Source organism: Zonotrichia leucophrys, chromosome 5, assembly GCF_028769735.1.
Source record: "Zonotrichia leucophrys gambelii isolate GWCS_2022_RI chromosome 5, RI_Zleu_2.0, whole genome shotgun sequence".
Taxonomy (NCBI): domain Eukaryota; kingdom Metazoa; phylum Chordata; class Aves; order Passeriformes; family Passerellidae; genus Zonotrichia; species Zonotrichia leucophrys.
The window spans coordinates 41408865-41436486 of NC_088175.1; the positions used below are offsets into that span (position 1 = coordinate 41408865).

The 27622-nt window shown below is 54.8% G+C and overlaps 1 protein-coding gene across 5 annotated transcripts in view; it reads right to left on the reverse strand.

Annotated features, from left to right (window-relative positions):
- Positions 1 to 2847: 2847 nt before the first annotated feature.
- Positions 2848 to 27622, reverse strand: part of DUSP8 (dual specificity phosphatase 8) — a 44913-nt gene continuing 20138 nt past the window's right edge. For 4 of the 5 annotated variants that reach the window (XM_064714752.1, XM_064714753.1, XM_064714754.1 and 1 more), the window contains exons 3-7: positions 26511 to 26649; positions 9996 to 10162; positions 8746 to 8905; positions 8435 to 8558; positions 2848 to 8047 (exon numbers count right to left, since the gene is read on the reverse strand). In XM_064714752.1, coding sequence (XP_064570822.1) covers positions 6955 to 8047; positions 8435 to 8558; positions 8746 to 8905; positions 9996 to 10162; positions 26511 to 26649 — 1683 coding nt within the window. In that variant the 3' untranslated portion in view covers positions 2848 to 6954. Of the gene's footprint in view, positions 8048 to 8434; positions 8559 to 8745; positions 8906 to 9995; positions 10163 to 17409; positions 17583 to 17876; positions 18065 to 26510; positions 26650 to 27622 lie in introns of those variants that run through there. The other variant, XM_064714756.1, reaches the window with a different exon arrangement.

Consider the following 27622-nt stretch of genomic DNA (forward strand, 5'->3'; position numbering starts at 1 on the left):
CAGCCCCAGGTAAGAGCAGCTTCACCTGGGTTTCCTCCCACCTGGTTGCTGCTGCCAGTCCCCTGGCACGGAGGGAGTGCCTCTGTGAAACATGAGAGGATTTAATTGTGCCTGTGGAGATAGTGACACAAGACATCAACTCTGGGGACTCTACTGCAGCACTACTCTTCCCCTGGGTAGTGAGTTTGGAAAAACTAAGCCAGGGGCAGGTAAATTGGGAGGGAGATGGGAGCAGTGTTCATGTTTCTCTATTAAATAATTGTCCCTTCCCATGTCACACATGGCAACAAGTGGTTGAGAGAGGAGGACAAACAGCCTCTCTGGAGCTGCTAGGGGTGTCAGATGCACAGGAGGCCAAAGCTGCACACTGAGCTTCTACCCCAACAGCAGGTGATGGCAGTAGTTTTGTGAAGCTTTACAAAACACCCAGCAGTTGCAGCTGGATAAGGGGAATGTATTTATAAAAGACACAGGGGTTTAGCCCAGCCTGTAGAAAGCAGCTGTGAGGATGGATGTCCCTTCTGCATACACATCAATAAGTGCTGAGGCTTTCTGGAGCCAGAGCTGCAGGGAGCCTGCTCACGCCTTCTCCTCCCTCCAAAGCAAACCTGCTGCAGGGGGGAGCAGGGAAATGCCTCCACCAGCTTCCACTTGGGCACAGTCCAGTCAAAATGGGGCTGCTGCTTGGCTCCTGCCAGCTGCCCCTGAGCACAGCATGGCTCAGTTGGCCATGGGTGAGGAGGGAATTATAGAGTTTTGCTGTAGTGCACAGCAAGTGTGTGGCTACATGTTGCTATTGTGTCAGGAGCAAGGTGGGAGCAGAGCACAGCTGGGAAGCAAAATAATAATAATGATAGTAATAACAATAATAAAACCAACAATAGTATATTTCAATGCAAACAGTGCATATCTTTGTGCTCTTTAGCCTGGTGATCTGTACCATTATATACACGTGTCCCCATATGGAGCAGGACAGGGACAGTCCTTTCCATTAGAAAGGGGATGCTTAGACACCTGACTACAGCTTCAGAGCCCCTAGAGTGGCAGTTTGCAGTATGAGTGCCGATGAATGCCCCCATTAAGTTTTATGCCACTACTCTCTCAGCCATGAGCCTTACTTCTGCTTTGAATTAGTCCAGCTGCAGCTTTCAGCTGCTGGGCCCTGTACGTACACACGGGTCTGGCTGTGCATCCAGGTCTGGCTGAGCCCAGGTCTGCCTCTATGTCCAGCTCTCCACCAGCTCTAGGCCCCAGCACTGCAACCAAAGGTCCACTGCCCTCCCCAGACTCCCAAAGAGCCCCATCCTGAGAAGGTCTGACCCTCAAAAACCAAGGCTGACACCAGCTGTTAAAACACCTATTCGGGTATTTATTACAACACGTTGTTCCAAAATACAAAAGAAAGGAAAAGAAAGTAGAGGGTAGAAAAGCACTGCTGTTTACAGCCTCTGGTAATAAATAAATAAAGACGAGGCAGGGGCAGAGTCTCTCCCCGAGTCCGACGCTGGCACTGGCCGAATGGACAGCGAGGAAGGGAGTGTGGTGGGGCTGGAGGCCAGACCCTCTCTTCCATGCTTGGGAGTCCCCAGGTACACCAGGGTGGGTACAGACCCCCTCTCTGTGTTGTGCTTGCTGAGGAAGGGTCTGATCCTACAGGGATGAGGAAGGGAGAAGAGGGCCAGTCCCGGCATGGTCGGAGCCTGCCTGCTCCCTCCCTGTCCACGGCTGCTCCAAAGGCAGGTGAGGTAGGAAGGGTGATGCTGGACCGGGACCCCAACAGAGATCTACCAGGGTCCCCCAAGAGAGGGGTGAGACCTGAGCTCTCTCCTCTCCAGTGTGGTCGCAGAGCAACCTTGGAAATGTGTTCAGCACAGCATGATGAGAAGGACCCCGACCCATGACAAAGCGAAGTCATGACAGAGACAAGAAACTGTGCCTGGGCCACTTGGAGAAGGGCAGTGTTAAACGCCGCAAATGAAAATGACTCTTCATGGGGCTGGCGCAGTACAGGGAGCGTTTTGTACCACAGTGCAGATGGGGGTCCTCTTCCCTTCCCTTCCCCTAATGTCTCCTCCTACACCTTACAGTCATCTGAAAAGCTCCAGGTTGTACAAGGAGCACAGGCAATGGGTGCAAAAAAACAGCACCAGTGTCTGTCTGCTTATGACACCACGATTTATCAGTGTTTGATAAAGACCACACCAAGGTCCATGCTGGGAGCTATTCCCAGCCTGTCTAAATCCCTCCAGGTACCAGAGGCCTCTCACATGTCTGCTTGTGGCTCTGCCACTGGGCTTGTTCTAGCACTGTCCATGTGTCTTCTCCAGGCTGTGCTGCTCCTGGGCAGGGGAATCACCAGCATGAGGAGGACACTCAAGCCCAGGAAGGCCAGGGCACGTGGCTAAAGCAGCAGCCAATGTCCCCAGCTCAGCTGAGCAGGACAGCTTTGCAAAGCAGGTGGATGCCAGAGCAAGAAGCCCCTGTGGGTGAAGATGCAGCCTGCAGCTGCAGCCAGCTGGAGAAGGTGAGAGGACCATGACCTGGAGGGAGCTGACTCCATGAACTGGATGCCTGGCCAATGCTCCTTAAAGCTTTAAGCTTTTACCATTTAATCCTCTGTTGTTGGTGCCAGTGGGTTCCTGCCTCTTGCAAAGATGGGCAGGAACGTGTATGGGGGAGAGGAGCTGCGAGAAGGGAAGAGTTAAGGGAATGGATCTGCCCCGGGTTTGGGTGCCTTTATATCCTCAGGAAGCACCTCCCTCCAGCTCCTCTGACGAGGGTTTGCCTCCTGAGGCTTGGGGCAGCCGGGACTCAGCCACAGCCGGGCTGCGGGGAGCAGAGAGAAGGTGAGATGGGGCCTTGCTTTTATTCACAACAGAGAAACAAAGAGCAACATACAAAGAGTAAGAAGCAAAAAAGTACAGAATCATAACCATAATAATCATAATAATAATCATAAATACTCAAATCTATCATTCATAGATTGCAATGACAACACTGATAGCTTATTATCATTAGTATTAAGAATGGGAGGGGAAAGGGGACAGCAGGAGGGGTTTCTGAGGGGCATTGTCTCCTAAGGGGCAGATGTAACGGGGATGGACATCCAAAGAAACAAGCAGACAAAGGGAAGGGCTGGGAAAGCAGCAGGGGCTGGGGGTGCTGCTGCTGAGGCCAGGGACGAGCCTGCTCTGACCCAAGCCTTTGGCTCAGTGTTGCCAACCTGATCACTGCCCTCCTGCCAGCTTTGCTCAGCTGGGACAGAGGTGGCCGGGAGGCTCAGCCCTGAGGACAGGCAGAGGCTGGAGGGAAAGCAGCAAAATGTCCTTTCTAATCTGAAGGAGAGCTTTGATTTGCTCAGTCCTTCACGTGGTGGTAAGTGCAGGCATTGCCATCGGATACTCAGCAGCTTTGTTGGTTCCTCCCTTGAAAGAAGAGACCTTTCCTCTCCTCTGCTCACACTTCCACCTCTGTAGGTCCCTACAAATGAATGCACCCTCATCAGATCGGCATGGAAAGGTGACTTTTGGTTCCAGTGAGGCTTTGGGATGGGTCAGCTGGCTGTGAGAGCCCACAAAAAAGACTTGGCTGACAGATGATGTGGAGGATTACCACCCAGCGCATCCGTCCTCATGACAATTCACAGCTCTCTGACTCATGGACAAAGTGGTTCATTAGTCAGAGTTTGATTAAAAAAAAAAGTTAATTGCATGCCACTTGGTGACCCTGATGGCTTTGGATCAGGATGGGCAGGAGACACTTGGGCAGGGCTGCTCCATCAAGGCTTATTTTCTGGATATAGACTTAAAATATTGTATATATGAGGGTTTCTGATGCACATGCCCAATGTAAAGGAGAGGGATGAATGCAAAGGCTGCAGAGGTGGGTCATGAATATCTACGATCTACAAATCTTAAAATATACTTATCTTTGTTCTGATTTCAGAGAAGAGAGGAGTCCACAGTGTGTAAAACCTCAAACAAGTCTCAGAAGCATCCAGGCGATGGCAGAGTGTAGATGACAAAAAGCAAACCACTGCCTCTTTGCAGACATTCAGGGTCTCATTTGCAAAATGCGCCCTCTCCTTCCTGACTTCAGGTCAGCAGCTCCATCTGCTTTTTGGTGCTTGCAACACACTGTGTCACTTAACAGGAGGAATGAGATGGGAGCTTGCTAGTGCTTTGTCTCATCTCCCCACCTGGTTTTGGCCACCTGTTGTCCTTTCTATTACATGCCTTGGGAAGCCATTTAACCTCTCTCCATTGCTCAAACCTACACCAGCTCCTGCCAGCAATTTGCCTGACCTGAGCTCAGTAAGTCCATGCTGGCACCAACCCTGGAGGACCATGGGATGGGCAGGGACTGAGTGCTACGGGGCAGAGATCAGCAGACAATCACCACTGGCATGCTTGGGAAGAGACGCCACCACTGAGGCCAGAGAAGGGGAAGGAGGACCAGACTCCTTGGACAGGAGGCAGGTGACACTAACACTATGCCCAGCGAGGAGGCACCAGAGGAAGGATGAAGCCTTCTTCTTCTCCCTCCTTGGACTTGACACTGATGCCTACTTAGGACAGCCTGCTGCAAGTGGAGCTCCTGAAATAGCTGCCTGGCTCATGGGGTGGACCTAAATGCCTTCTGGAGTCCAGAAAGGGAGTTTAGGAAATAGTGTCATCACTGCTTCATGATGAGAAGAGAGCAATGTTCAGGTTGGCAACACTGAGCAGGTTTGAGGTGGTTGCTGGAGGCAGTGATGGGTGGTGGTAGGCTTTTCAGGACTGACTCTGAGCTCTCTTACTCTCATCCAAAGTGATGTGGGGACGGGAGCAGGTGGTCCGTGGCTCTCCATCCACCCCCATCCCTCCCTGCCACACTGTGGGGAACGACCCAGGAGCATGTGGGGGTCCCCAGCATCTCACCAAAGAGCTCCATGGAAAAGCAGAAAAACTAAAGCCGGAAGAGAGCAAGGAGTCTCCAGGGAGACTTGCCTCCACTGCAAACACAGAGGTGGCTAAGGAAGCGACGAGCTGAAGCGAGCAGCCCCTCCTCGTGTGATTGCAGCTCCTCACGCCTCTGCTTTATGTTCAGTTTTAAACCTGAGATCATTTGGTTTTGTCACGGGTAGTTTGATTTAAAGATAGAAACGAATGACAAGAGGAGGAACAAGGGAAAGGGAGAGAAACCATGTGGACCCAGAAAAGAAAAAGAAAACAACACTGCAAGGATGACACAGGACACAGACATGCACAAACACAGACCCCTGAGGTATCAGCTTTGCAAACTAGTGCGAGACAAAGGAGAAAGCGAAGAGAGCTGCAGGGAGAGATGTGCTTTGCAGTGGAGGCATGGAGGCAGCTCAGTGCCTCCAGCTTCAGAAAGCAGCTTCTCAGCAATCCTGACATTGGGGTTTGGGGGCAAGAGCTTGGCCTCCCACCAGATGGGAGGAAGCAGCCAACCATCTCCAAAAACAAGTCACTTGTGCCCCTCCATGTGCTTGCAGAGCTTCATGTCTGGACAGCTTATCATCCGCTGGATGGAGGGGAGCTGGCCTGGAGGGCAACAGGACCGGGAGAGTCCCGGCACCGGCAAACGCGCTGCCCCTGAGTTTCTCAGGTGTGAAACAAAGGATGTGGGAAGCCAGAAGAACTGCCGCCCCCAAAGGGAGAGTGGTGCCCATACCTGCCAAGCAAGGTAGCTGAGGTGAGGGGGAGCTGAAGGGCTGGGGCAGGCAGGCAAGAACCTCCCAACAAGAAATCCCAACTACCACCAGCCTCCCATCCCTCTTCTGCTGTGGCAGCTTCTGACACCTTCCCCACGCAGCTGGAGGTGACATCCTGCAGCCTTCCATCCACTTCAGGTGACTCCCACCTCTCCCCCTCCAGCAAGGATGGGCAGCCAAAAGGAGGGGAGGGGAAGAGAGGGGGTATGACTGGGATTGTGTGACGGCCAGGATGGGGACAATGCCTAGGACGGGATGATGGCTGGGACGGTGGTAATGGCTGGGATGGAGATGAGGAGAAACAGAGACCAAGGTGGGAAGAAGAGGCAGCAGCTTCCAGAAGAGTTTTCTGGCTCAGTTTGTGTCATAAGAAGGTTTTATGGTTTGCTCGTTTACTTGTTCATTTCTAGAAAAAGTGCCCAGAAGAGTCTCCTGTCCCCTTGTTGGTATGCCCAGAGAGAAGGGGAGAAATCTATATTGTGGACATTAACTATAGAAGGAGCCACAGGCCTCAGATATTGCTTAGAAACTCGTATTTCAGATTTAAATACCATACACAGTAAAAATAGAGCTGAAAGTACCGCCCCACATTGTCTGCAAATCATTGCCAGAATGAACAGCTTCAATAAATTAAAAACAAAACAAAAAAATTGAAATATTATTTACGTCTCAATAAAAATTGCAGTAAAACCATTTACCTTTTCTTTTGTGTGTGTGTTTTCGGGTTTTTTTTTCTTTATATTATATATAATATATATTTATATATGTATAGGGCTGCTCCAGTGCAGCATTTTTAGGATACTTAGCCAGAGAAACACAGCGGAGCATGCTTAGTGCACCAGGGTGCAGGGAAGGGGCAGCTGTGGTCCCCCCTCCAGGTGCTGTGCCCCATCACCACAGCCGAAACTGCAATCCCTGCCACTTCCCCAACTCTTCCCACTTGAGTTTTAAGCCCGAATTTTGAGTGTGGGGTCTCTGAGGGCTGGGGCGCCCTGGGGATGGGCGGGGAAGGACCAGGGTGAGTGCAGGAGGGACACTGAGCATCCGCCGCTATGTTTCCCGACTCTGGAAAGACTCGTCCACCTTCGCTTCGGTTTCAGCGCTTGCGCTCCCGAAAATGCACGCGCAAGTATAAATACACCCCCCGAGCCCACCGCCCCCCTTCCCGCTCCCCCCGGCTTAAATATCCCCCCTCCCCAGCCCCGTCCCAGGTCTCCAGGCACCCCGGATGAGTGTCAGGACACCTCGATGATCTCCATGCTGCCCGAAAAGCTGGACTGTTTGCTGATTTTGCCCAGCTCTTCCCGAGCCCTGCCCTCGGACATGGTCTCCTCGAATTCCATCTGGCAGCTCCTTCGCTTGAATTGCTTCTCGGCGCCGGCCTCCTCATGCCAGCTGTGCCGCCCGTCCCGTGGCTCGGCCCGCGCCTTGTCCCTCAGTCTGATCTCGCACCCGGCCGCCGCTGCGCCGCAGCCGAATGGCGGCGGGTACGGGCCGGCGCTGGCAAACAGGCCCCCGCCCGTGCTGCCACCAGCGCTGCCGGAGTCCTTGCCGAAGTACCAGCCAGCCTCGCCCGAGGCAGCGCTGGGGGACTCCAGGTGCACCCCGCTCCAGGCATTGGTGGCGGCGCCGGGCGCGGCGGGCAGCTGGCCGAGCCGCGGGGGCAGCCCGTCCTCGGCGCCGGGGCTCTTGCGCGTGGCGCAGGTCCCGCCGACGTTGAGGCTGAGCCCGTGGGCCGGCGAGCCCGCTGCATGCCGGTGCTTCCGCCGCTGCCTCACCTTGGCCTCCAGCAGCAGCTCGGGCCCCGTGGGCCGGTCAGGGCTGTCCGCCCCTGGGGAGAAGGGGCTCAGGCTGCCCGAGCCCGAGGGGCTGTCCAGCTTGCAGAGTTTGGGGGCTTCCCCAGGTCCAGGGGGCCCAGGGGGGTCCTGCCGCAAGCCGGGGGAGTAGGCGGACTTGATGTCCAGGGAGAAGGAGCGCTTCAGGCGGTTGGTGTCCTGGATGCGCTCGGAGGAGAGGTGCAGGCCATTGAGCCCCTGCTGCAGGCTGGTGGGTGACAGGACCTTTGGGGTCCCGCCCTGCCGCTCGGGGTCACTGGTGGGGGACGCCGAGCCGGTGCTCCTCGGCACATCCTCGGCCTTCTCTGAGGTAGGTGTTGGGGGATGCCAGCTGCTCTCAGCCACCTCTGCTGGGTCCTGCTGCGCGTCCCCCTCGCTCCAGTCGCCCTTGGACTTCAGGGCCTTGAGGAGCTTCAGGCTCCTCTCGTACTCCAGGAGCTGGCCCAGGAAGTTGAAGTTGGGTGAGATGGATGGGCGACGGTCCTTAACAAACCTGCCGAGAGGCACAGACAGCCCCGTTGGTGCTTGGTCCTTCAGCGGGCAACCCCTCCTCTCTCAGCCTCTTTAGGGAGAAGAGGCATCATCAAGAACCTTCTGACCAGACCCTCCAAAGAAAAGGATCTTGGGGAATCACGGGGCCTTGAGATGTCTGAGGTTTAGAGCTGGCACTGCCTCCCCACTCCCTTTTACCACTCCCAACCATTCCTTGTTGCATGCATTTTATGACGGGAGGTTTGGTTTGGTTTTACTGGGACCCAACCAAGGCAAGACAGAGCATCTAGGTGCCCTGACCCTCTCCTTCTGGGCTCAGCCTGCTTTCCTTCGCTGGGGTGAAGCATACTGGCATAACCCCCCCCAGTACCCTCAGGGGAAAACTCACCTGTAAGCATCATCTGATGACATACCCATGGTCTTCATGATGTAGGCGATGGCAATGGTGGCTGACCGGGAGATGCCAGCCAAGCAGTGCACAATCACCTGGCAGCTGGACACCTTGGCTTTGTCTGGAGCATGGCAGAGGAAACAGAGTGAACAATGATGGTGAGCAAAATGGTTCCAGCCTCCCTCTCCAAGCCCCAGCCCCTTTGCGTGACAGGACAACAGTTGCTGTGAGCAAGACCAGGGAGGACAGAAGAGTTCAGGTTGTGAAGGGTGAGAATTGGAGGGTCTGCAACCATAAGAAAAGCTCACCAATGAATTCAATGGACTTGTCTAGCCAGGGAAGCAGCTTCTCACAGTAGTTGTCATTGACAGGAATGCGCATGAAGTGACTATCACAGATGAAGTCTGGCTTGGGACAGGAGTTGCTGGCATTTAGGACATAGCTTATCCCATTCTGTGTCATCAGGTCCTGGTGGGAAAGAAGCCATCAAATGATCAGCTGAGTTCAGCCCTCACCATGTACTGAAGGTCTGTCTTGCCATGCACGCTCCCTGCCTTCTCCCATCCCAGCATTTTCTCCTGTGGGTCTCCTAGTTGATGATAATACAGCAGAGAGCGGCTGAAAAGATTGTATCAATTTAGATGACACAGGTTTCAACCTCAGCAGATCTTTATTTTGGTCTAAGTAAAGTGAGCAAGGCCAAAGACACCTGGAAAGGAGTTCCAGAGGGAAAAACCCAACAACCCCAGTATGAGAGAAATAGGAAAATACAAGAAAAAAAAAATAGCAAAAACTCTGAATGCTGTGAATGTATCAGCTGAGGGAGAAAGGAGACATCTCACCAACAGGGTGGAATGAGTCACTGGTAGCACCCTACATTAACCGGTGTGGCCAGAAGATGCTCTATCCATAGACAACTGTGAGGCCTTGTGTGGGCAATGCTTCTCTTCTCCAGCACATGGCCACATTGTGGGGATGGCAGAAAACAGTTCCAAAACATGGACAAAACCCTCCAAGGAGGTAGGGAGGGAAGGAAACCATCGATTTCCCTGCCTGGCATTGGCTGCTCAAGATTTTGGCCCCAGGATTTCAGCCCTGTGTCTCCAGTGGCCCATTCCTGCCCTTCCAGCAGGCTTGATGGAGCCAGTCCAGCTCCCAGGCTCACATTCTTGTCATTTTTTTCTTTACTTTCCTTCTACTCCCTGTGCATAATTTCTCTCTCCCTCCTTTCTGTCTCCAACTCCAGTCTGGTGTCATGGTCTCCCTCCCTCCCTGCATGCCATGGATGAGGACACCTGGCTGGCTCCCTCATGGCTGCAGTAGGCAGATGCTTGGCAGCACTTTATCTACAATTCCTCTTTCTTCTCATCATTACTTTTCCTTTAAACAAAATTCCTTCCCTGGTGTGACATCACAGAACAGCCTTTCTGACACCTTTTAAAGGGCACTGTGCGGTCTTCCCACTGGGAAGGAGAGGAATCCTTAATAGCTTCACCCCTCTGCATGACAGGGGTCCCCAGTGGGACAGGGCAGACGTGTCCCCTCAAGAGGGCTGTACCTTGTTCAGGACATCCTTCTGGGAGCCCAGGTAGAGATGTGGCAGGATGCGCGTGGGGCCAACGTTGGCCACAGGCAAGCACGGCTGGGAGATGCTCATCGGCAGGATGGCAGCTGGCTTCCCCTCACAGAGCCCTGGGAAGCAGGAGGAGAAGGTGGCAAAGCCTCCTGTGGAGAAAATGGGGACATTGAGCTTGGAGCAGCACGGCTGAGGTCATCAGTAGCTGGCATCCTGAGGCCCGGGCTGGGGACAAAGTGGGGATAACCCTGCAGCCCTGAGGACAGAGCCTCCAGGGGCAAGAAGCCACCAGCCACCACCAACCAGGGCACATACATTGTGATGGCCATGACACACACACAGAAAGGAATGGAGAACCAGCTCTGACTTCTCCCTGTCACAGCTGGATATTAATGCACATGTGAGGCATCCCACACCCTCACCAATGAAGCTGGCTCTTCTCAACTTCATTCAGACAAATAACAGGAAGAGACAGTCTTTTTCTTGGCTCCCTCTATTCTGAGGACAGGATCACCTTCTGATACCAAAATCTATCAGGGCAGGATGACAACAAGCCAGCCCACTGAGACACAAAGCTCCTGGGTCTGGGAGGTCAGCCCAAACCTTTCTGCACTGGCTACACTTACACATCGTGATTTCTGAGAGACACCCCTCTGCCCAGCCCTGCCAAGCCCATGATTTCTGACACACCATGGTGCCACAATGGTACTTGCAGGCCACTGCTGTTTCTCATGCTCTGACCTTGCTGAATGTGACAGCAAGCAATGTCCAGCTTACTGCACCAAGCTGCTGGGCAGTCACACTCAGCCTGAGCATCTTGAAACCCAGTGTTGAAAGAAAACCCCCAGCTGAGGTTGCAGTAGCTGGCATGTGACAGCCAGAGATATTGTCACAGTGTCTGGCATGGTCAAAAGCCTGAGAGCCAGTCCTGAAAGCTTGAGCAGGGCTGCAAGCCTTGCCCTGCTTGCACAGCAGGCAGTAAGGAGAGCTGGAAAACTCCCAGTGCTGTTGCATGTCCTGCACAGTTGCATAAGACCACTGATCCTGATTTGCTCTCACTTGCTGATCCTGTACTCCAGGACAGAGCCAGGTCTGGCTGGCAGTGGCCTAATTCCACTCCCCTCCAGCTGAGGACATCTGGGTGGCAGCTTCATGCAATGGAGAGGAGCTTGAGTCATATCTGCCTCAAGTCTCCCTTGAGGTTTTCCCAGCTATGTGAATGAGCAGATGCAGCTTGACATCACCCAAAGGGCAGAGAGGACTTGGGGGCTTGAGTGCCTTTGACTGTCAAAGGGACCAGTATGCTCCCACGAGATCCTTCTGAAAGCCCAAGTCTCTGGACTGAGCACCCTGAGAATCCCTGGCCCATCTCCACAGCTTAACAAGACCTTTTAACAAGCCAGTCCCTCTCCCCTTTGGAAGCAGGGCAGCCTTGGCATATTCTCAGTTTACCTTCTCCAGCACTGGCAACATTTCTGCTGATCATCCTGGAGCACCCTTCTGGTTGCTGGTGTGGCACCCACACTCTAGAGAGGCATGACTGGTGCTGCAGACAACTCATCTGACATGTTTGTGAGATGAAGGTGATGGAGAAGCCAAAGCAGTGCACAAAATCATGCTCACACCACTTGGGAACATCCAAAGTCCTGCATCACACTCCACCTCAGCATCTCCTGGTGTCAGCTCCCACTGGCCTAAGGAAAAGGTGTCCTTCAACAAACCTCTTTCCTCCCCCCTGTTTTCTTGTCTGGCAGCTAACATACCTCCCAGCTTTAAAACCCAGTCAAGACAGGAGGGGTAGAGTTAAAGCACCTTATCTTTTCCAGCACTTCTTTTTCTCTTGCTCCCTCCGAAATGACATCACCCCTCAACTGGGACATTAAATCAGAGCAAAAGCAGGAGGCCCAGCACAGGTGCAGCATAGCTCTGGTTACTGCTCATCCCTGCAGTGTGGCCCCCTTGCCAAGGGCTGTCCATCGCTAGCCAGAGCTCTGCATGGACACATGTGACCTCCCTGCTTTGCCCTGTGCTGATGCCTGGGGGATGCTGGGGCAGAAACCCTTGGGAAGTATTTCCTTCAGCTGCCCATAGAGAAGCCTGCAGCACTTGAGCTTGAGTGGGGCACAGATCTGACCCCGGGCTTGTGTGAAACAACATGGGAATTTTTCCTGAAGGAACACAACACGTTTTTGGGGAGCAGGGCGCACACAAATGCAGCCCCAGGGATCAGTGCCTGCTCTGGTCCATAGGTGCCCAGCCTCTTGCACTCACTCACATCCATCAGGAGCTGCCCAGGGCAGTGGATGGGTCTGTATGGCTCTTTAAGGTGATCTCATAGTTCAAGCAGGTCAGGGCATGCTGCTCGCTGCCCACTGCCTGTGCCCACCACACTCAGCTGGCAGCAGATCCTCTGCCTGGGGAAATCCAGGCAGGAGCTAAGGGGGCTGTGAAGCAGGCAGGGAGTCTGGAGAGTGGCAGCAGCATCCCCAGCTGCAGTGCCTACCTGGGCAGGCTGCCACAACTGGAGGATGCTGGCACCTGAAATGATGCCCATAGCTCAGCTCACTTGTCCTAAGCAAAGCCTCAGCCCAGTGTCTGGGAGTCCATCGATTCCCAGTCCCCCTGTCCTCATCTCCCCCATACTTGCAGCTGCTGAGGGCAGTCTGGGCTTGGGGGAAACCCTAGAGATGGGGCCAGGTACTTGACACCATCCCAACATGGAAGCGACGCTCACCCCACCCTGCAGCGGCTGCTCCCGCGTGCCTTTCATTTTTAGAAAGTGAAGCAGCTCTTCAAACAATCCCAAAGGCAGTGAATGTCCCTGGCTGGGCTCCAACTGATACTTGGGCTTTCCTCCCCTCTATGCCCCAGGCCACGGATCCCAGGTTTTGCTGGCAGAGAGCAGCAGAGCACAATGAGGTGAGGAGCCAGGGTAGCACCAGTTCTAACCTTTCCTCTTTTATTCACAATGCTCAGGCCAGGAGCACCATTTCTCTTGGCACGTGTGGAATCAAGCCTAGGAAGGATTTGTATCTGTCATGGTGCGGGTGTTTGGGGATGTCTGGTTTCTTTTGGGTGCTCCCCTACCCTGGTGAGAGCTTGCTGGGGAGGAGCTGGTCCTTGTGTGGCACGGCCCAGTGAGCTGCTCCTGGTTCCAGCATGGAGGGCTCTCAAAACCATTCTCTGGAAAAAACACTGCCTGCCTGCCTACTGCAATTACCTGAGGCAGCAATGATGCCCAGGAAGAGAACTGGGAACTGGAAGGGAAGGGAACCAGAACAAAAATGGGGATGCTTTCACTGCTGCTGCTGAAAATGGAGGAAAGAGGAGCCAAGAACCAGCATCAGACCGGTTCTAGGAGGCCTAGGAAGTGAAAATCACCCTCCTGTAAGTGAAAATCACACTGAAGCACAGGGTGTTGCAGCAACTTAGTGCCAGAAGAGTGCAACAACGGGGACCTTGTATCTCCCTCACCCAAGGTTTCACTCACAGGGTGCTGACCACCCTTCCACCTCCTGCTGTGTCCTGCAGGGACCCCTCTGGGCCAACCCACAGCCCTGCTCTGCATGGCCCTTCTGTCAAACAAAGGAGAGGGGAAAACACCACAACTTCTCCCCTATCCCCATCTCTGCCAGGCCCTCCCCTCTGCACATATTCCAGCTGAACATCTATGATAACCACCAGTGAAACTGGATTTATTGTGAGAACAGATGCTGCAGAGGGAAGGCAAAGAGCCTGGCAATCTCCCTGAGCCTGTCCATCAGGGAGGACAGGATGCCAGCAGCATCTTTGAGCAGGCTCCTGTGGTACCTGCACTGCTGCAGCTGTTGGGAGCTGTGTGACTCCTCCCCTCCAGCAGCAAAGGGCACAGGGAGGAGGCTCTGCCCTCTGCCAGGCCCTGCACCAGTGCCTGCCTACGGCTGCAACCAAAGTGAACAAAAACAGACAGGGAAGGAGATTACAAGATGTAAAGACAGAGATGCACTCCTGAGCTGGGACCCTGACACAGCTGGAGAAGTCTCCACTGCCCTGGCTGTCACCTTCAGCTGGTTTCTGGGGACATCCTAGTCATAGCTGGGTCACTGACACCTGTGAGTTGCACTGTGCCCTTCTCTGCCAAGGCTGGGCAGCAGTGGTGGTGCAGAGAAGGTGACACAGAGGGTGACAAAGTCCTGGCTAGGGACAGGGATGTGGTGTGGCATTATTTTCTTCTGGTGGTAAGCCTTGGCTTTAGGGATTTACAATCCATTAAGCTGCATGAGATGCTAACAGAGACACTGCTGAGGATAAAAGGAAGGTGTGGGACACATGAAGCATGGACATCCCAGCTCCCTGTTGTTCCCTGTGTCATTCCCTGCACTGAGGCCATCTTTTTAGGCTGGGGGTGTAAAGTGGAGCTGGGGCTTGAGAAACCTCTTATACCTTGCTCTGATGGTTGCACTCTGCACATTCATCTCCAGCCCCATGGACTCACCACCTCATTCAGAGGCCTCTGAAAAATCCCAACAGCTCTGGCCTTAGTGCTGTGCCCTGATGACAGAAAAAAGCTGCAAAAGGGCTACCCAGGGCACCTGCCTCACCCCAAAACTGCTCTTTAAGAGAGCCACACGCCTCTTGAACACCCCCAGCCCCATGAGTCTCATAGAAGTTTCCCTAGAGACACACTGAGCAGCATGTCCTATTCAGCAGCCTCCCCTATGCATTGCAGGCTCAAAGATCCCACCAAAACACAGGGCAGAGGTGACATGTCACAACTGCTGTGCCATCAGTTTGTGGCAGCAAGGAGGAGGGGATCCGGAGCTGGAAATCCCTCCTGGGCCAGCAGCTGCCACCCCCCACTCCTCACCTCCAGCTGTCACACCGGAAGCTAGAAGGAGACCTGCAGGGCTATTAAAGATGTGTTTTACAGCCCACCCTCATGGCTGCAATAATGAGAGTTGGAGAGCAGCAGCCGGAGCTGTTCAGAGAGCGGCTCCCCAAGCAGCTGCCAGAGGTTTTGCGGCAGCCCGCAGCCTCACCAAGGGGTTTCACGCCCGTGCCTGTGCTGGAGACCCTCTGCCCCGCTAGAGCTCCTGGCAGCTGAGGGGGCTGAGAGAGGCCAGGCTCTGCCCAGCTCTCATTAAAATGCCTGTGGTGGCTGGGAGCTGCTGCCAGGGCGGCACGTGGCAAGGAGCAGCGGGGCATGCAAGCGAGCACGCGCCTCGGCTTGCTGCTGGAGCAGCCGCCACGCCGGCATGGCTCCCTCATCACTGCGTTGTCTTGGTGGCCAGGGTGGTGCCTGGATACCCCCTCTCCATCAGCCCAGCCCCTCGGGGGACATGCTGCTCCCAGCACTCTGACCCATCCATCCCCAAGTGTTTGTTAAAGCACCTTGCTGAACTGAGGTACAGCAGGAGATGACAAGAGCTGGGGGGACCTGCAAAACCCCAGCCCTCACCTGCTTTATGCTCAGCCTGCTTATGACAATGAGCCTTAGTCCTCGGCCGAGCATCTCTGCCGCAGGTTGAATTGAAGGACAGAAAATGGAGGAGCCTGGCAGGCATTAACCCCCAGAGCCGCTGGGAAAATCCCTCTTTGCAAACACCATCTCCCTGGCTCTCGTGCTGGGTGGGAGCCTGTTGGAGCCGGCAGCTAAGCCGGGCGGGATGATGAAACACTGCTTACAGCCACCCTTACTCACTGTGCTCCAGGGAGCTCCGGGGCTTTGTCAGCATTTCCTGCTGCCTGGGATGTGTCTGAATTTTCCCCCTGCCTCCATCCTCACTGTTTCCCCGGGTACTGTAGTCCCCTTTGATTCAGCCCATCCTTCCAGCAATGCCTGATGTGGACACAGCCCATTTGCTTGCGCATCCTTCCCACAAGCCTGGTGAAATCCTGGTGCTCCGCAGCCTGCCCAGCTTGCCCTCTCCTGGCCGATGCTCATTCGTGTCCCCCCATCTCAGCGCATTGGGGATATATGTCCAGTTTTCAACCAGTCTCTTTTTCCACTCCCCCAGCCCCCTGCCCAGGTTTTACCATCCCCTCATTCGGCACAAAATTTCATCACCCCACTGTTGGCTCGTTTTTGTGTTGTTTTTTTTTTTTTTTCTCCCAGGCAGTGGGGATGAGAAAGCCGATGAATCAGCCCTATTATGGATTCATGTGCATTCCCTGTTTCCCCAACGGTCACCCCGAGCAGCCTCTGTCCATCTGCTGCTACAGTGCCCTGCTGCCTCCCAACCTGTGCCAGCCCCCATGCCTTCCAGGCTGGTCCCAGAGCCTGCTCCCATTCTCCCAAAGAAACAGAAAACATCTTTAAAAAAAAGAAAAGCAGCAGAAAGGAAGCCTTCCGCCTACACAACCACGGACACACTCCTCGAGCTGTTGAGCTTGATTTTCCTCTGGTGACTGTGCCTGCTTTGGACCAGCCTTACTCGTTCTAAGTAAAGAAAAATGTGTCATTTCCAGGAGTGACTTATTACTAATGACACCATCACTGGGTTATGTGCTTCATGCCACAAAAACCTGTCAGGCACTTTTAGCAGCCTCCCATTTTAAGTGGTGATGGAGGGGAAGTTGCTTGATTCAACCCTTCGGTAATCTAGGTCATCCCAGGCTCGGCGTATTTTTAAGCTGCTCCAGTTAATATCCCCTTCCTCCGCGTGCCCTTCGCCCTGTCACTGGGGGGTGTAAGCACTGCAAAACCCCTTTCTGAAAGAAACCACCCAACATGGGCAGGCAGAGCAGCGCCGGGGAAGCGAAATGGCTCCGGCGGGCAGTGCCTGTGTGCGGGCAGCAGCGCGGCGCCCTGAGCCGATGGCCCCTTGTTCTCCGCGCCCTCCTCGCCCCGCGCCCTCTCCTCTGCCCGGTGCCCCCCCGCCCCCGCAACCCGGCGCCCGAGGGCGCAGAGATGCTGGCGGCAGATCCTCCTGCTCCCGCAGCTTTCCTCCTGCGCTTCTCCGCTCCGTCCACGCCCTCGCCAAGCTCGTCCGGACGGCGAAGGGTTCCGGGGAGCCCGGAGCGGTGCCGGCGGCCAGGCGGTCTCACCGGCCCCCGCTCGGGTGCGAGGGCTGCCTAGCGCCGGGGCCGCTGCAGATGCTTCTGCCCGCTGCAGGCAGCCGCTCACCTGCCTGAAGGGGCTGCCCTCTCCGCAGCTCCCGAGCATCCCCGCATCGTCCCTAGCTGGGGACCGGCCATGGCTCCGCTCCGCTCCCCTCCGCACGCTCCCCGCTCGCTTCCATCTCCCCGCTCGCCAGCCGCCTGCGCTCTTTGTACGGCCAGCACCGCGCTCCGCTCCCCGCCGGCCGCTCGGCAAAGGCGATCTCCGGCCCCCGGGCAAAGCAGGGCTCCGGCGGCGCAGCCCCCTCTTCCCGCTCCGTCCCCATCGGAAGGAAAGCCGCCGGGCCGGCTGACAAACCTCTCTTGTCCCTGCTCTCCTTCATCCTCCGCACCCTTATTTTCAGCTTCATCTGCCCCTCGCGCATGTCTGTCCAGAACTGGTCCTCGGAGGGAGCAATCATTACATCCACGGGCATCCAGGCAGCTGGGCTGCGGCTCGCGGAGGCACCTCTCACCGTCGCCAAACAACAGCTGGCGGGCAAACAAAATACTAAAAAAACCAAAAAAGCGCCCCTGCAGCAGAGCAATGCCAGCCTCCCCCCGGCTCCAGCCTTCAGGCTGAAAAAATAAAAACCATTAAAAAAAAGCCGAGCGGGGTAGGGGGGCTCGGCGAAGCCCCCTTTCCCCGGCCGCCCCCCTCTTCGCCGCCCGCTGCAGCCCGAGTGAGCTCAGCCCGGGAGCAGCCGCCCCATCCGCCGCCGCGCTCGCTGCGCGCCCGTACCGCGCTCATAGCTAACGGGTCAGGCATGCGGCCGCATTCCTTACTCAGCACACAGACACGCAGCACAACGCCGGGCTGACATATGCTTCGCTCCCCGCTTAAAGGCGCAACCGCGATTTTCTCGCCTGCCCAAAGCCCCCCGCAGCGGGAGAAGGATCGCTGCACCGCGCCGGCTCTGGCCCCGCGCAGCTAATACGGGCACGGGAACGCGGTGGGAGGAAGCTCATGCCCACACCTCGTTTTAGCACCTGCCGGGGCGGTGTGCGATCAAACCCCCACAACGAAGGGGGGATGCAGCACCGCACTCCATCCCGGCTCCCTGCTGCTCCTCGTACCGTAAGGGCACCCCACGGCTGCACCCCCTCCGCACAGCGGCCCCTGGCAGGACCAACGTGCATCCCCTGGGCGAGGTTTAACTCTGAACCCCAGCACCAGGAAGGGCAATGCCATGATCTCAGATTCCCAAGAGGGAAACTGAGTCACAAAAGATTAAATAACTTGTCGGGGGCTCTTTGGTGCAGGGCAGAGCGGGGGAAGAGATAGCAGGTCCCTAATGACGAGCTCATCTTGTCCCTTAATGCCTCCACTGAGAGCATCACCCAGGAGGATGCTCATCCTGGAGTGGTCCCAAACAGCTGACAATGAATGGGTCCCAACAGCTGGCAGGAAAAGGGGCTGCTGGCAGTGGGCTGCTCACACCTGTGCGTGGCCATGTCAGATGGAGTTATCTGCCTGGTCCCAGCAAAGCAGGACCATGCTCTGGAGGAGATGTACCCTCTGCCAAAGCTTCCTCACGTGCAAAACTCCAGCAAGAATGGACATGTGGGAATAGCCCTTCCTGGTCTCACTGGGGGTCTAGCCATCTCTAGGGGCCTCTGAAGCAGGTGGGGAGTGATGTATTTTCTTCTTTGCATTTGTTCTGCGGGAGAAAATTACTTGTCCCCCGCTTCCCACCCGCAGAACTGCTTAATACATCTCCACACAGCTCCTTACGAGTTTATTGCTCCGAGCCCAGGCCTCCAGAAAATCATTCAGGATTATAGTAAGCGGGGGAGAGAAGGGGGGGCATGTATTGTGCCTTTGAAAATCTGAAGCTTTATGGGCTGAAAAACCCCAGGCTGAGCCATATGTGAGTGACTTCAGTGTTTTTCCTTTGAATGACATCACATGAGATGAGGTCATTGGCATTAACTAAGTGCTGTCTCCTCCCCCCCACCCCGAGCGGAGCCAGCCTCCTAACGAGCCTTGTTGTTGTAACAAATATGGTTTGATTATTATCAGATGTGGGTCAGAGGTTGGATAAAATTCAAAGCGTGCTCCAACTAGGCTGGAAGAGAGAAGCAGCCTTCCCCCACAAGCCGTGCTCGGGAAGTGACGACCACAGCACGTCCCCAGGGGGATCTGTGGTCCCCCACATTTGCCACCACTGTCACTACAAGGGAGGGCGCATGATGCTGGTGGCCAGTGCCAATGCCTGCCAGGGATGGAGATCCCTCAGTGTCCCACTGCCACTGCCCCAGCAGAGCTCTGCCCGTGTTGGTGGGGGATCCAGTTGGGACATGCTCCAGTGGCTGTGGCTGGGGCACCTAGTCACTCTACCGGGGTCACTGGGCAGTGGCAGTGAGCAAGGGGGATGCGGCAGGAAGCATGTAGTGAATTAGGGGATGCAATACTCAACCTGCCCCTGACCCAGCGATGCGTGAACAAAATTTGCCTTTTCTCACTGCCCCTCTGGTTGTCCATCTCCCTCCATCTCCAAGAGCCCTGGCCATAAGTTATTTTGGTAATGCCAGTGTCCTTCATGATATGTTTGGACTGAGACTTCAGAGCTCCTGGGAGCACCAGGTGGGAAGCTGGGCAGGACACCACCAAGTAGAGCTCAATGCAGGAGGCTTACCAGTGTCCCACACCCCTCAATCCTCAGCAAAAGACAAGCAAGCACAGATAGCCAGCAGCCCCTTTCTTCCTCCAGTGTGAAGCCCAGCCACATGGAGATGCCCCCTGCAGCCACCATTCCCCAGGCAGCATCCTCCTCTCTGCTCTCTCTCCATTTTCTACACCCTTCTGCCAAAACCAGTATAGGGGTTGGCACATGGGGCATGGGGAAGCTGGCAAGCAGAGGGATAAAAGGCAACATCCATAGTGCAGAAATACATTCCATTTATCAGCTGCTGCTCCTTGTCCCTTTTCCCCAGGTGCTCCTCCTGGCCAGGATGTCACCCATCCTGCCCCCAGCCCCTATTTATCAGACAAGAGGTGCATCACCCAAGGAGAGATGCCCAGCCTAGTCAGCCTCACTTCACTCTCATTGCCACAGCACTCACTGGAAAAACATCTGCTGCAATGGGTTGCAGAGATTCATGCAATCCTCCTGCAAGAGCAGGGAGCAGGATGAGTCCCTGTCCAGCACCTACACACCCTGTCAGGACAGTGCCTATAGCCTGGCACAAGCCCAGCTGGGCAGGGCCAGCGGTTCCTCTCTCCACCCAGCACTGGGACCTGGTAATAATTGCCAATGACGACCTTTTGCAAGCATGCAGCACAGGCCCAGGGACAAGGGGGAGGCGGATGAGGGGAGGCAGATTTCTCAAAAGGAAGGAAACTGTAACTGGGCAGTGGCCCCTGCCCATCAGGATCTCTTACTGGGGAAGTTGCCTTCCTCCCCTTGACCTTCCAGAAATGAGAAATGAAATTACACAGCAGTTTTCCAAGGCATAGCAATCAGAGGGCTGCTCTTCCCTACGCCCCTTCTCCTCTGTCCCACTCTGCCTTTGACCCTTTTGCTTGCCTTTTCTGGGTCCAATGGTTAAAAAACACGGCCAGAGGGGGAGGGGAAGCTCCTCAGGGTAATTATAGAATCGGGAAAACAAGTTGTCTGACGACAGCGTTGCTAAACAGGGAGGTTTAGAGCATAGGTCTGGAATACAATCAGCCCTGCACATACGTGACCTGGCTTAACCCCTCCCAGGGATGCAGGAACTGCTCCCGCAGGGCCCAAAGCCTCCCAGGCATCTCCTGCTTGGGCTCAGCGTGAGAAGGGGGCACCTTACTCCTCCTCTGTGCCTTGGACTGAGACTGGGGGCACTCCCCAGGGCACCCACCAGGCTGAGTGTCTGAAGCTGGATGCCAGCACCCACTGAAGAGGGGCTAGAGGGCAAGAACACACAGTCCTGCCCTGGCTAAAGTGCTCCCAGATGGCTTTGCTGTAGGAAAGGAAGCAACTCCTCCAGGGGTGTTTTGCATGAGAGAAAGGGAGGTTCAGAGAGTTACCTAAACCTCCAGGATTGTAAAAATCACAAACCCTGGTATTCCCATTAGATTTTTAAAAAAATGCCTTTCCCTATCAGTGTACTACCTCCAGTCCTCTGAACAGTGATAAGAAAAACATCACAACAGATAATCCCCATGCACCTCACCACCTACAGCCCGAAGAAAAGATGGATGGAAGCCCCTGCACAGCCCTTCTTACCCTTCTTCCATTCCTGACCATCATGTGGGCAATTTTACATGAAGAACAACCAGAATCCCCATTCACATTATTTACAAAGCTAGTTCTTCAAAACTCCCAAGTCTGGGAAAAGCAAGAAATTGAGAGTCCTGGGGGAGCTCTTTTTCCTGTCCCATCCCACTTCCATACCCTCCTTATTCATACCCACACTCCTGCCAGCTGAGCATCTGCTTCTTTGGGTTCATTACAGGATGCTGTGGGATGGAGATGGCCACAGGTGGACAGAGGTGCTTGCAGGAGGTTCAGAGACAGTAATCAGACTTGAAGGAAAATCTTGTAGGTACATCTGATGGATTCATGCCACAAAGTCCCCAAATGCTCTTAGACATTACAGACTGAGGGTACCTGAAATAGCCATAATGCTTGACCTCCAAGGGCACCTTCAGGCCATGTACTGAGCAGAGGCTCTGCTGGAGTCAGGGGACAAAACCCACCAGCTTTGCATTCTGCACATGCTGTGTCTCCAGCAGACACACGGAGAGCCCAAACTCAACAGGTGAAATTGCAATGCTGTGCAGAGTGGGTGATGAGGAACTGACCATCAAATCACTAGGTCCTGCCTCCCCACTCCCATCAGACAGCTTGTGACTGATAAACCCTGAGATTTGCTAACCTGGTTAGAGCACTGTGCTAGTGACACCCATGGGTTTGAGGGCTTGATTCCTGTATGGGTCATTCACTTAGAGTTGGACTTGATACTTGTGGGTCCCTTTCAACTCAGAATATTTTGTGATTCTGTGACCAATGTGTGGGTTGTGGATCCACAATCCTGGTTGTGGATCTTGCTAAGCTTTTATCTTCAGGATATGCCATGACAACCTTTGGATGCACAGGCTGTCATTCCAACCTCTGAGACCGGACTGAAGGCAAGCCCCCTCTGCTCTGCCCTGCCTCTGCCCTGCTTTCTTTCACACCTGCCTAGCTTGGCTTTTTTCATTCATCTTTTCATTCTCCAGCCCAATATGTTTCAAGAGGAGCAGGCAGCAAGGGAATGTGTAGCTGGCATGTGGCTTCTCACCAACACGACACGAGAAAGCATTACGGAATTTTCAGCCAAGGATGAGCAAAGCCATGTTCAGTCACCCTGATGTTTAACTTCTTTTTAGTGCTGTCCCTATACAGAAAAAAGTGTTTTTTTCTTTCCTTCTTTCATTTTTTCCCCTTTTTAAAATTAAAATAATCTATCTCTGAGCCCTTGTGTCTAAAATAATTCCAGCCAGTGCTTCAGTGCTAAACCCACTCATGCCTGGGCAGCCCAAGTCAGCTCCTGCAATGGAAATCCCCTTTCCTTTCTCACTACTTCTTTTTGCCTGCGGCAAAGTCACCTGCCTTTGGTAGATTCCCCAAAATCCCCAAAATCTCAGCCCCCACCCAGATGACGGCAGCCATGCAATTACAACTGTGTGCAGCCGTGCTGGAGGGCCATGGCACGGCCGGGCTGGAGAGCCTGGGTCACAGCCAGCCTGCTCGCTGAGGAGGATGGCGAGTGAAGGGCTGGGAGGGATTTGTCGCTGATGATATTGTTACATTCTTTCCGAATCCTGGGAGTAAACAGACGCTCCAAATTTAGAAAGAACAGGACTGGAAAATTTAAACATTCCTTGAAGAATTGGTACAAAAGCGGGGGGGGGGGGGGGCGCTGAAGATGATCTCACAGGCGCTCCCGAGCCAGATGAAAAGCTCATGACTGGAGCTCAGAACGCAGCTGAGGGGCCTGTTTCAGGTCGGAGTGCGATATAGCAGAGGAGAAGCTCCCCCAGCACATGGAACTGAGCAGAAAGAGCCTCTGTCAGGCAAGGGGGGTCCCAAGCCCCCCTTGCGTGCCACTGCTGGCCACTCTGCCATCCTGGTTTTATCTCCAGCTGGCACAAGGCTTCCAGCATGGGAGAGAGGAGCCCGGTGCTCAGCGAAGGACCAGGAGTAGGGACAGGATGGGTGGCTGAGCATCACCTGGACCAGCATCCCAAGCCCTCAGCTGTCGCTTTTAGTCACTGAATAGGAGTGACTAATCTCCACACTGCCTGCTGTAGTTGGACAAATGGAGAGGAGCTGGTGAAGCTCAGCACCCACCAGCTCAGCACCACACAGGGCTCTGGACAGGCTCCCATAGCAGAGCTGGCACATGGGAGCTGTCAGGGAGCAATGGAGCCAGACTGCTGCTGCTGCTCCTGCTTCAGAAGCAGATAATGCCTCTTAATAAAACCCAAGCGGGTGATTACAAGATGGGAAGAATAAGGGGAGGAATTACAAAGGGGAAGAATAAGGGAGGAAAAATATAGCAAAATAAAAAAAAAAAAAAAGGAAAAAAAGGGAAAAAAAAAGAAAAAAAAAATAGAAAAAAAAAAAGCAAAAAAGCAAGGGTTTGTGCTGAAGTAAACAAAGGTTAAAGAACAGTCAGGCTCCTGCAGGAATAGCAGAGCTGGGCTGGGAGGGAGGGGGCATTACGTAATGCAGGAAAAATGTTGGCTCCATTCAGTTTTCCACCACTTCATGTGATGTCAGGAAAACCATATAAATCAACAGTCTTTCTGCTCCCACGGATGGAGGGCAGCAAGCAGCACTATTTATACTTACACAATTAAAAAAAAAAAAAAGAAAAAAGACGAGAAGCTGATGATTTCCAAGACTGGGAATAATTGACTCAGATTCTTCCCTGCCAGCCACTGGAATCGCTGCTTCTGGGCTGTTAACCCTTGAGGAGTCCCTGGCACCAGCCCTGCCACCACCAGCTCCCCTGTCCTCACCCATCAGCCTCCATCAGCTGCTTCAAGGGTCAGAAGGTTGCTGGCCTGGAGGTGAGCAGGAACAGCCAAGCCTGGTGTTTGCATGAGATGGGGACATGGAGGCACAGACCCCTGCATCTGCTGGCTTGAGAGAGCTGAGAGGGGCAGCACAGAGGGGCTCTGCAGGGCTGCCACACTGAACTGGGGACCCTCAGGATAGCTTCCCTGAGGTAATGGCACCCACTGAGGGACAGGCTGAAATGTTCCCAATTTTGGGATTGCCAACTCACTGGGTTCACAAAGCACCTCCAAGGAGAACTCAGGCACTTCTTCTGAGACACCAAATGGGCGGGGGCAGGACAAGGTGCTTGAGGCCAGAAGGGACAGACCAAGGGGTTAAACCTCACAAGGGCAAGGGTTCAGAATCAGGCCCACTCACACATCCTGCCCCAGCCCCCCAAGCACTCCAGAGCTGTCTCTACACCAGCCCACTGCTGCCCACAGCGCAGGCAGGAGGAGGCCGTGCCTGTCACCAAGCGTGCCCAGCCTCCCCTGGATGCTCTGCACAGCCATTCCAGTCATGGTTTCCATGTGAAACACGCCGCCATGACCCAGTGTTCCACATTTCAGCTCCAGCTTTTCCCCCTGCTGGTGGCCCGTGTTCCACGTGAGGCTGAGGCCCTGCTGCGCTTTTCATTTGGGAGGCCTGAGCTTTGCTTGGTGCCTAGCACACCCACACTCCTGCCTGGGGCTTCTGCAGCCCAGGAGGATGGAGATGGCTGTCCTGATGATGGAGGAGGTGTGTGCCCAAGTGGGGGGCAGCAGGTTTGCTGGCAGGGGTTTGCTGGTGGCGTGCTGATGGCTGAGGGGGTGGCACGCTGCTGGAGCGTGCTGTGCATGCAGCTGGGGGGCACTGGCACTGTGAGGCTCCCCCAGGCCTTAAGGGAGGAAGAGGCTCTGGGGTTTTCAGGGACACCTCACACAGCCCTGGCCAGCTCCAGGAGGACTTGGTGTGGGGAGCAGGGGTTTGCAGCCAGCACCCAGCTCTGCTCCTCACCCAGCCCTGGGAAAGGGGGTGCCAGGGTGACACCACCAAGGCTATTTCCTGACCCATCCCCATGACTAAGCAGGTTCCTTCCCAGATGCAACTGAATCTACCACTTCCTTCTCCTGCCAAGCTGTGCCCTAGTTTATGCCACAGCGACCTTGGAACCGCAGGCACAGCTACTGAGGCAGGCCAGGAGCTGCCACAGCCAGCTCAGGGAGGCCTCCTCCAGCACTGGCCTCAGCAGAGCTCCTGCAGCCCAGGCCACAATAATTAGCTTGAACATGATTTTGTGTAGTCCCTGCTTGGTTTGTTGGTAGAACCCAGGGCCAGGGGGTTTAATCCTGCTGTTTCTCTGCTCTGTTCTCCCCCCTATCACAATGCAGCTGCTCTAATTCAACAGCACTTACCCCTGCCTTGCATGGGCAGGGCTCCCTGAATGCCATTCGCCCATGCTACCTTCCCCCACCAATTACCCTTCCCCAGCATCTGTCACTCTGTGGGTGTGGCAGTTCCCTCCATCCCTGTGGTGTCCCAGGGTGCAGAGATTGGGACCCTCTGCCTCAGCCCCAAAGCAGTATCCAATGCCCACACATGAGGACAGGCTTGAGGGACAGAGGTGATTCCCATCTCTGTGCTTCTGAGCTCAGTGGGACTGCGGGGCTGCACAGGGCAGTGCCTGCCCACCCATCCATGGGCAGAAAGCTCAAAGGCAGGCATCCATCAGGGCAGATGCCTGGCTGTCCCAGCTAAGGGGAATCAAAGACATCTTCAGCTCTCCCTCAGAGAGTTCCCTGCCTCTCTCTTCTCTTCTCTGTTGGGCTGGAGCTTTTCATTCATCAGTCACCTGCCTCACTGCAGAAGGGCTGTAATTAGGGCAGCATGTGCCTCCTCCTGCCTGCACATTTGTGCCCAGAGAGCATCATCTCCAGCAGACCCTGCCTCACTCAGGGATGACCCTCTGCCCCTGCCATCCTTCTCCTTTCCAGTACATCCATGGATTTCTTCTCCTGCCCTCCCTTTGACAGCAGCAAGAGGGAGCAGAGTGCCTGAACCGGGTCTGTTCCTTGGCACACTGACCAGGGATGAAGCAACACAGGGATGGGAGAACAAAGGGCAGCTTTTGGATGGCTGGATCCATGCCACCACAGCTCCTCTGTTCCCTCCTCTTTCATTCACCCTGGCTGGTGGTGAGATGGACAGTGCAAGGAATGAGGGCATGGGGACGATCCAGCAATGCCAGCGTGGGCTGAGCCTCTTCAGCCTGCATGCAGGGCTGCCTTCCCCCACCACAGCCACTGGTGGCAAGGGTGAGAGTCCTTGTGCACATGGACACAGCTCCGTGACTCCAGGCTAAGGGCATGAGTGCCCCTAGAGATGCAGTGGTACCCAGGGCTCCTACCTGTGAGGATGGAGACGCTGTGGAAGCAGCTGTCCAGCTTGCCCAGGAGGATGGAGAGGAAGCTGTCAGCAGCCAAGCCGGTGACGTCCCGCGTGCTCTGGTCATAGACCACCACGTCCTGGTGGTCCTCCGCCTCCACCTGCAGGAGAGTGGCAAAAAACGGGGCATCAGAGAAATGGGCTGAGCACTGAGGATTCCACAGCACTGTGGGAAGCAAAGCTGAATTTAGTGGTCACACAAGCAGGAAATTCCAGCTCCACACCATTTCCACAAGCTGGTTTTGACCACCAAATGGAGTGTCCAGCCAGGCTGGGACTCTGCTCCATGGCTGCACGTAAATGTCAGTAGAGGTGCCCATTGCCACATTCACCAACTACGAGTGCTTTTGAGCATCCTACCCAAAAGAGGGTCACTCCTCCCCATCGCCCACCCTTAGCTTACTGTTACTTAACTGCATCCTAGAAATCACTACAACTTCTTCCACCACTTACTCCCCGGCCAACTTTTGCCCTCAGATACTCCTCCTCAGTTTGGTGTCACAGGGACAGGAACACAGGGATTTGGGAGTGGTTCTGCAGGCAGGGATGCTCCCAACACAGCCCTAGTGCTGTGGCTGGAGTCAGAGGGGGCTGGATCAACAGCTCCTCAGGGCTCAGCCTGGGGACACCTTTCCACTGCACATCTCCCCAAACCTGCAGATCACCCCTAAGGGCTGAAGGAAAGGGAAAATCTCTTGTATTACTTAGTGGATGTTCCAGGTGATGTGCTTTCTTCCTTTTGTAATGTGTGCTGGGGCCTGCACACTGCAGGGATAAACTGGGAAGAGCAGAAGGAGCTCCTGGGCTGCTCTCATGTGATTTTACATACCACAAACTGCTCCTAGCTGCCCACCACTGCAGGGATAAACTGGGGCAGGGGAGATGGTGGGCTAACCTGCAGGCACGCCTGGTGATGACTGGATTGCAATGAGAGCACTCAAGGCACAGACAGATACTCCCACACCTACCTGAAGGTCCATGCATCAAAAGGAGATAAAAATCCTCACAGAGGCACAGCTCAGCTCATCTGCTGAAGAGCTGGGTGTAGGGCACACATCTGCCCTGAGAGCACCT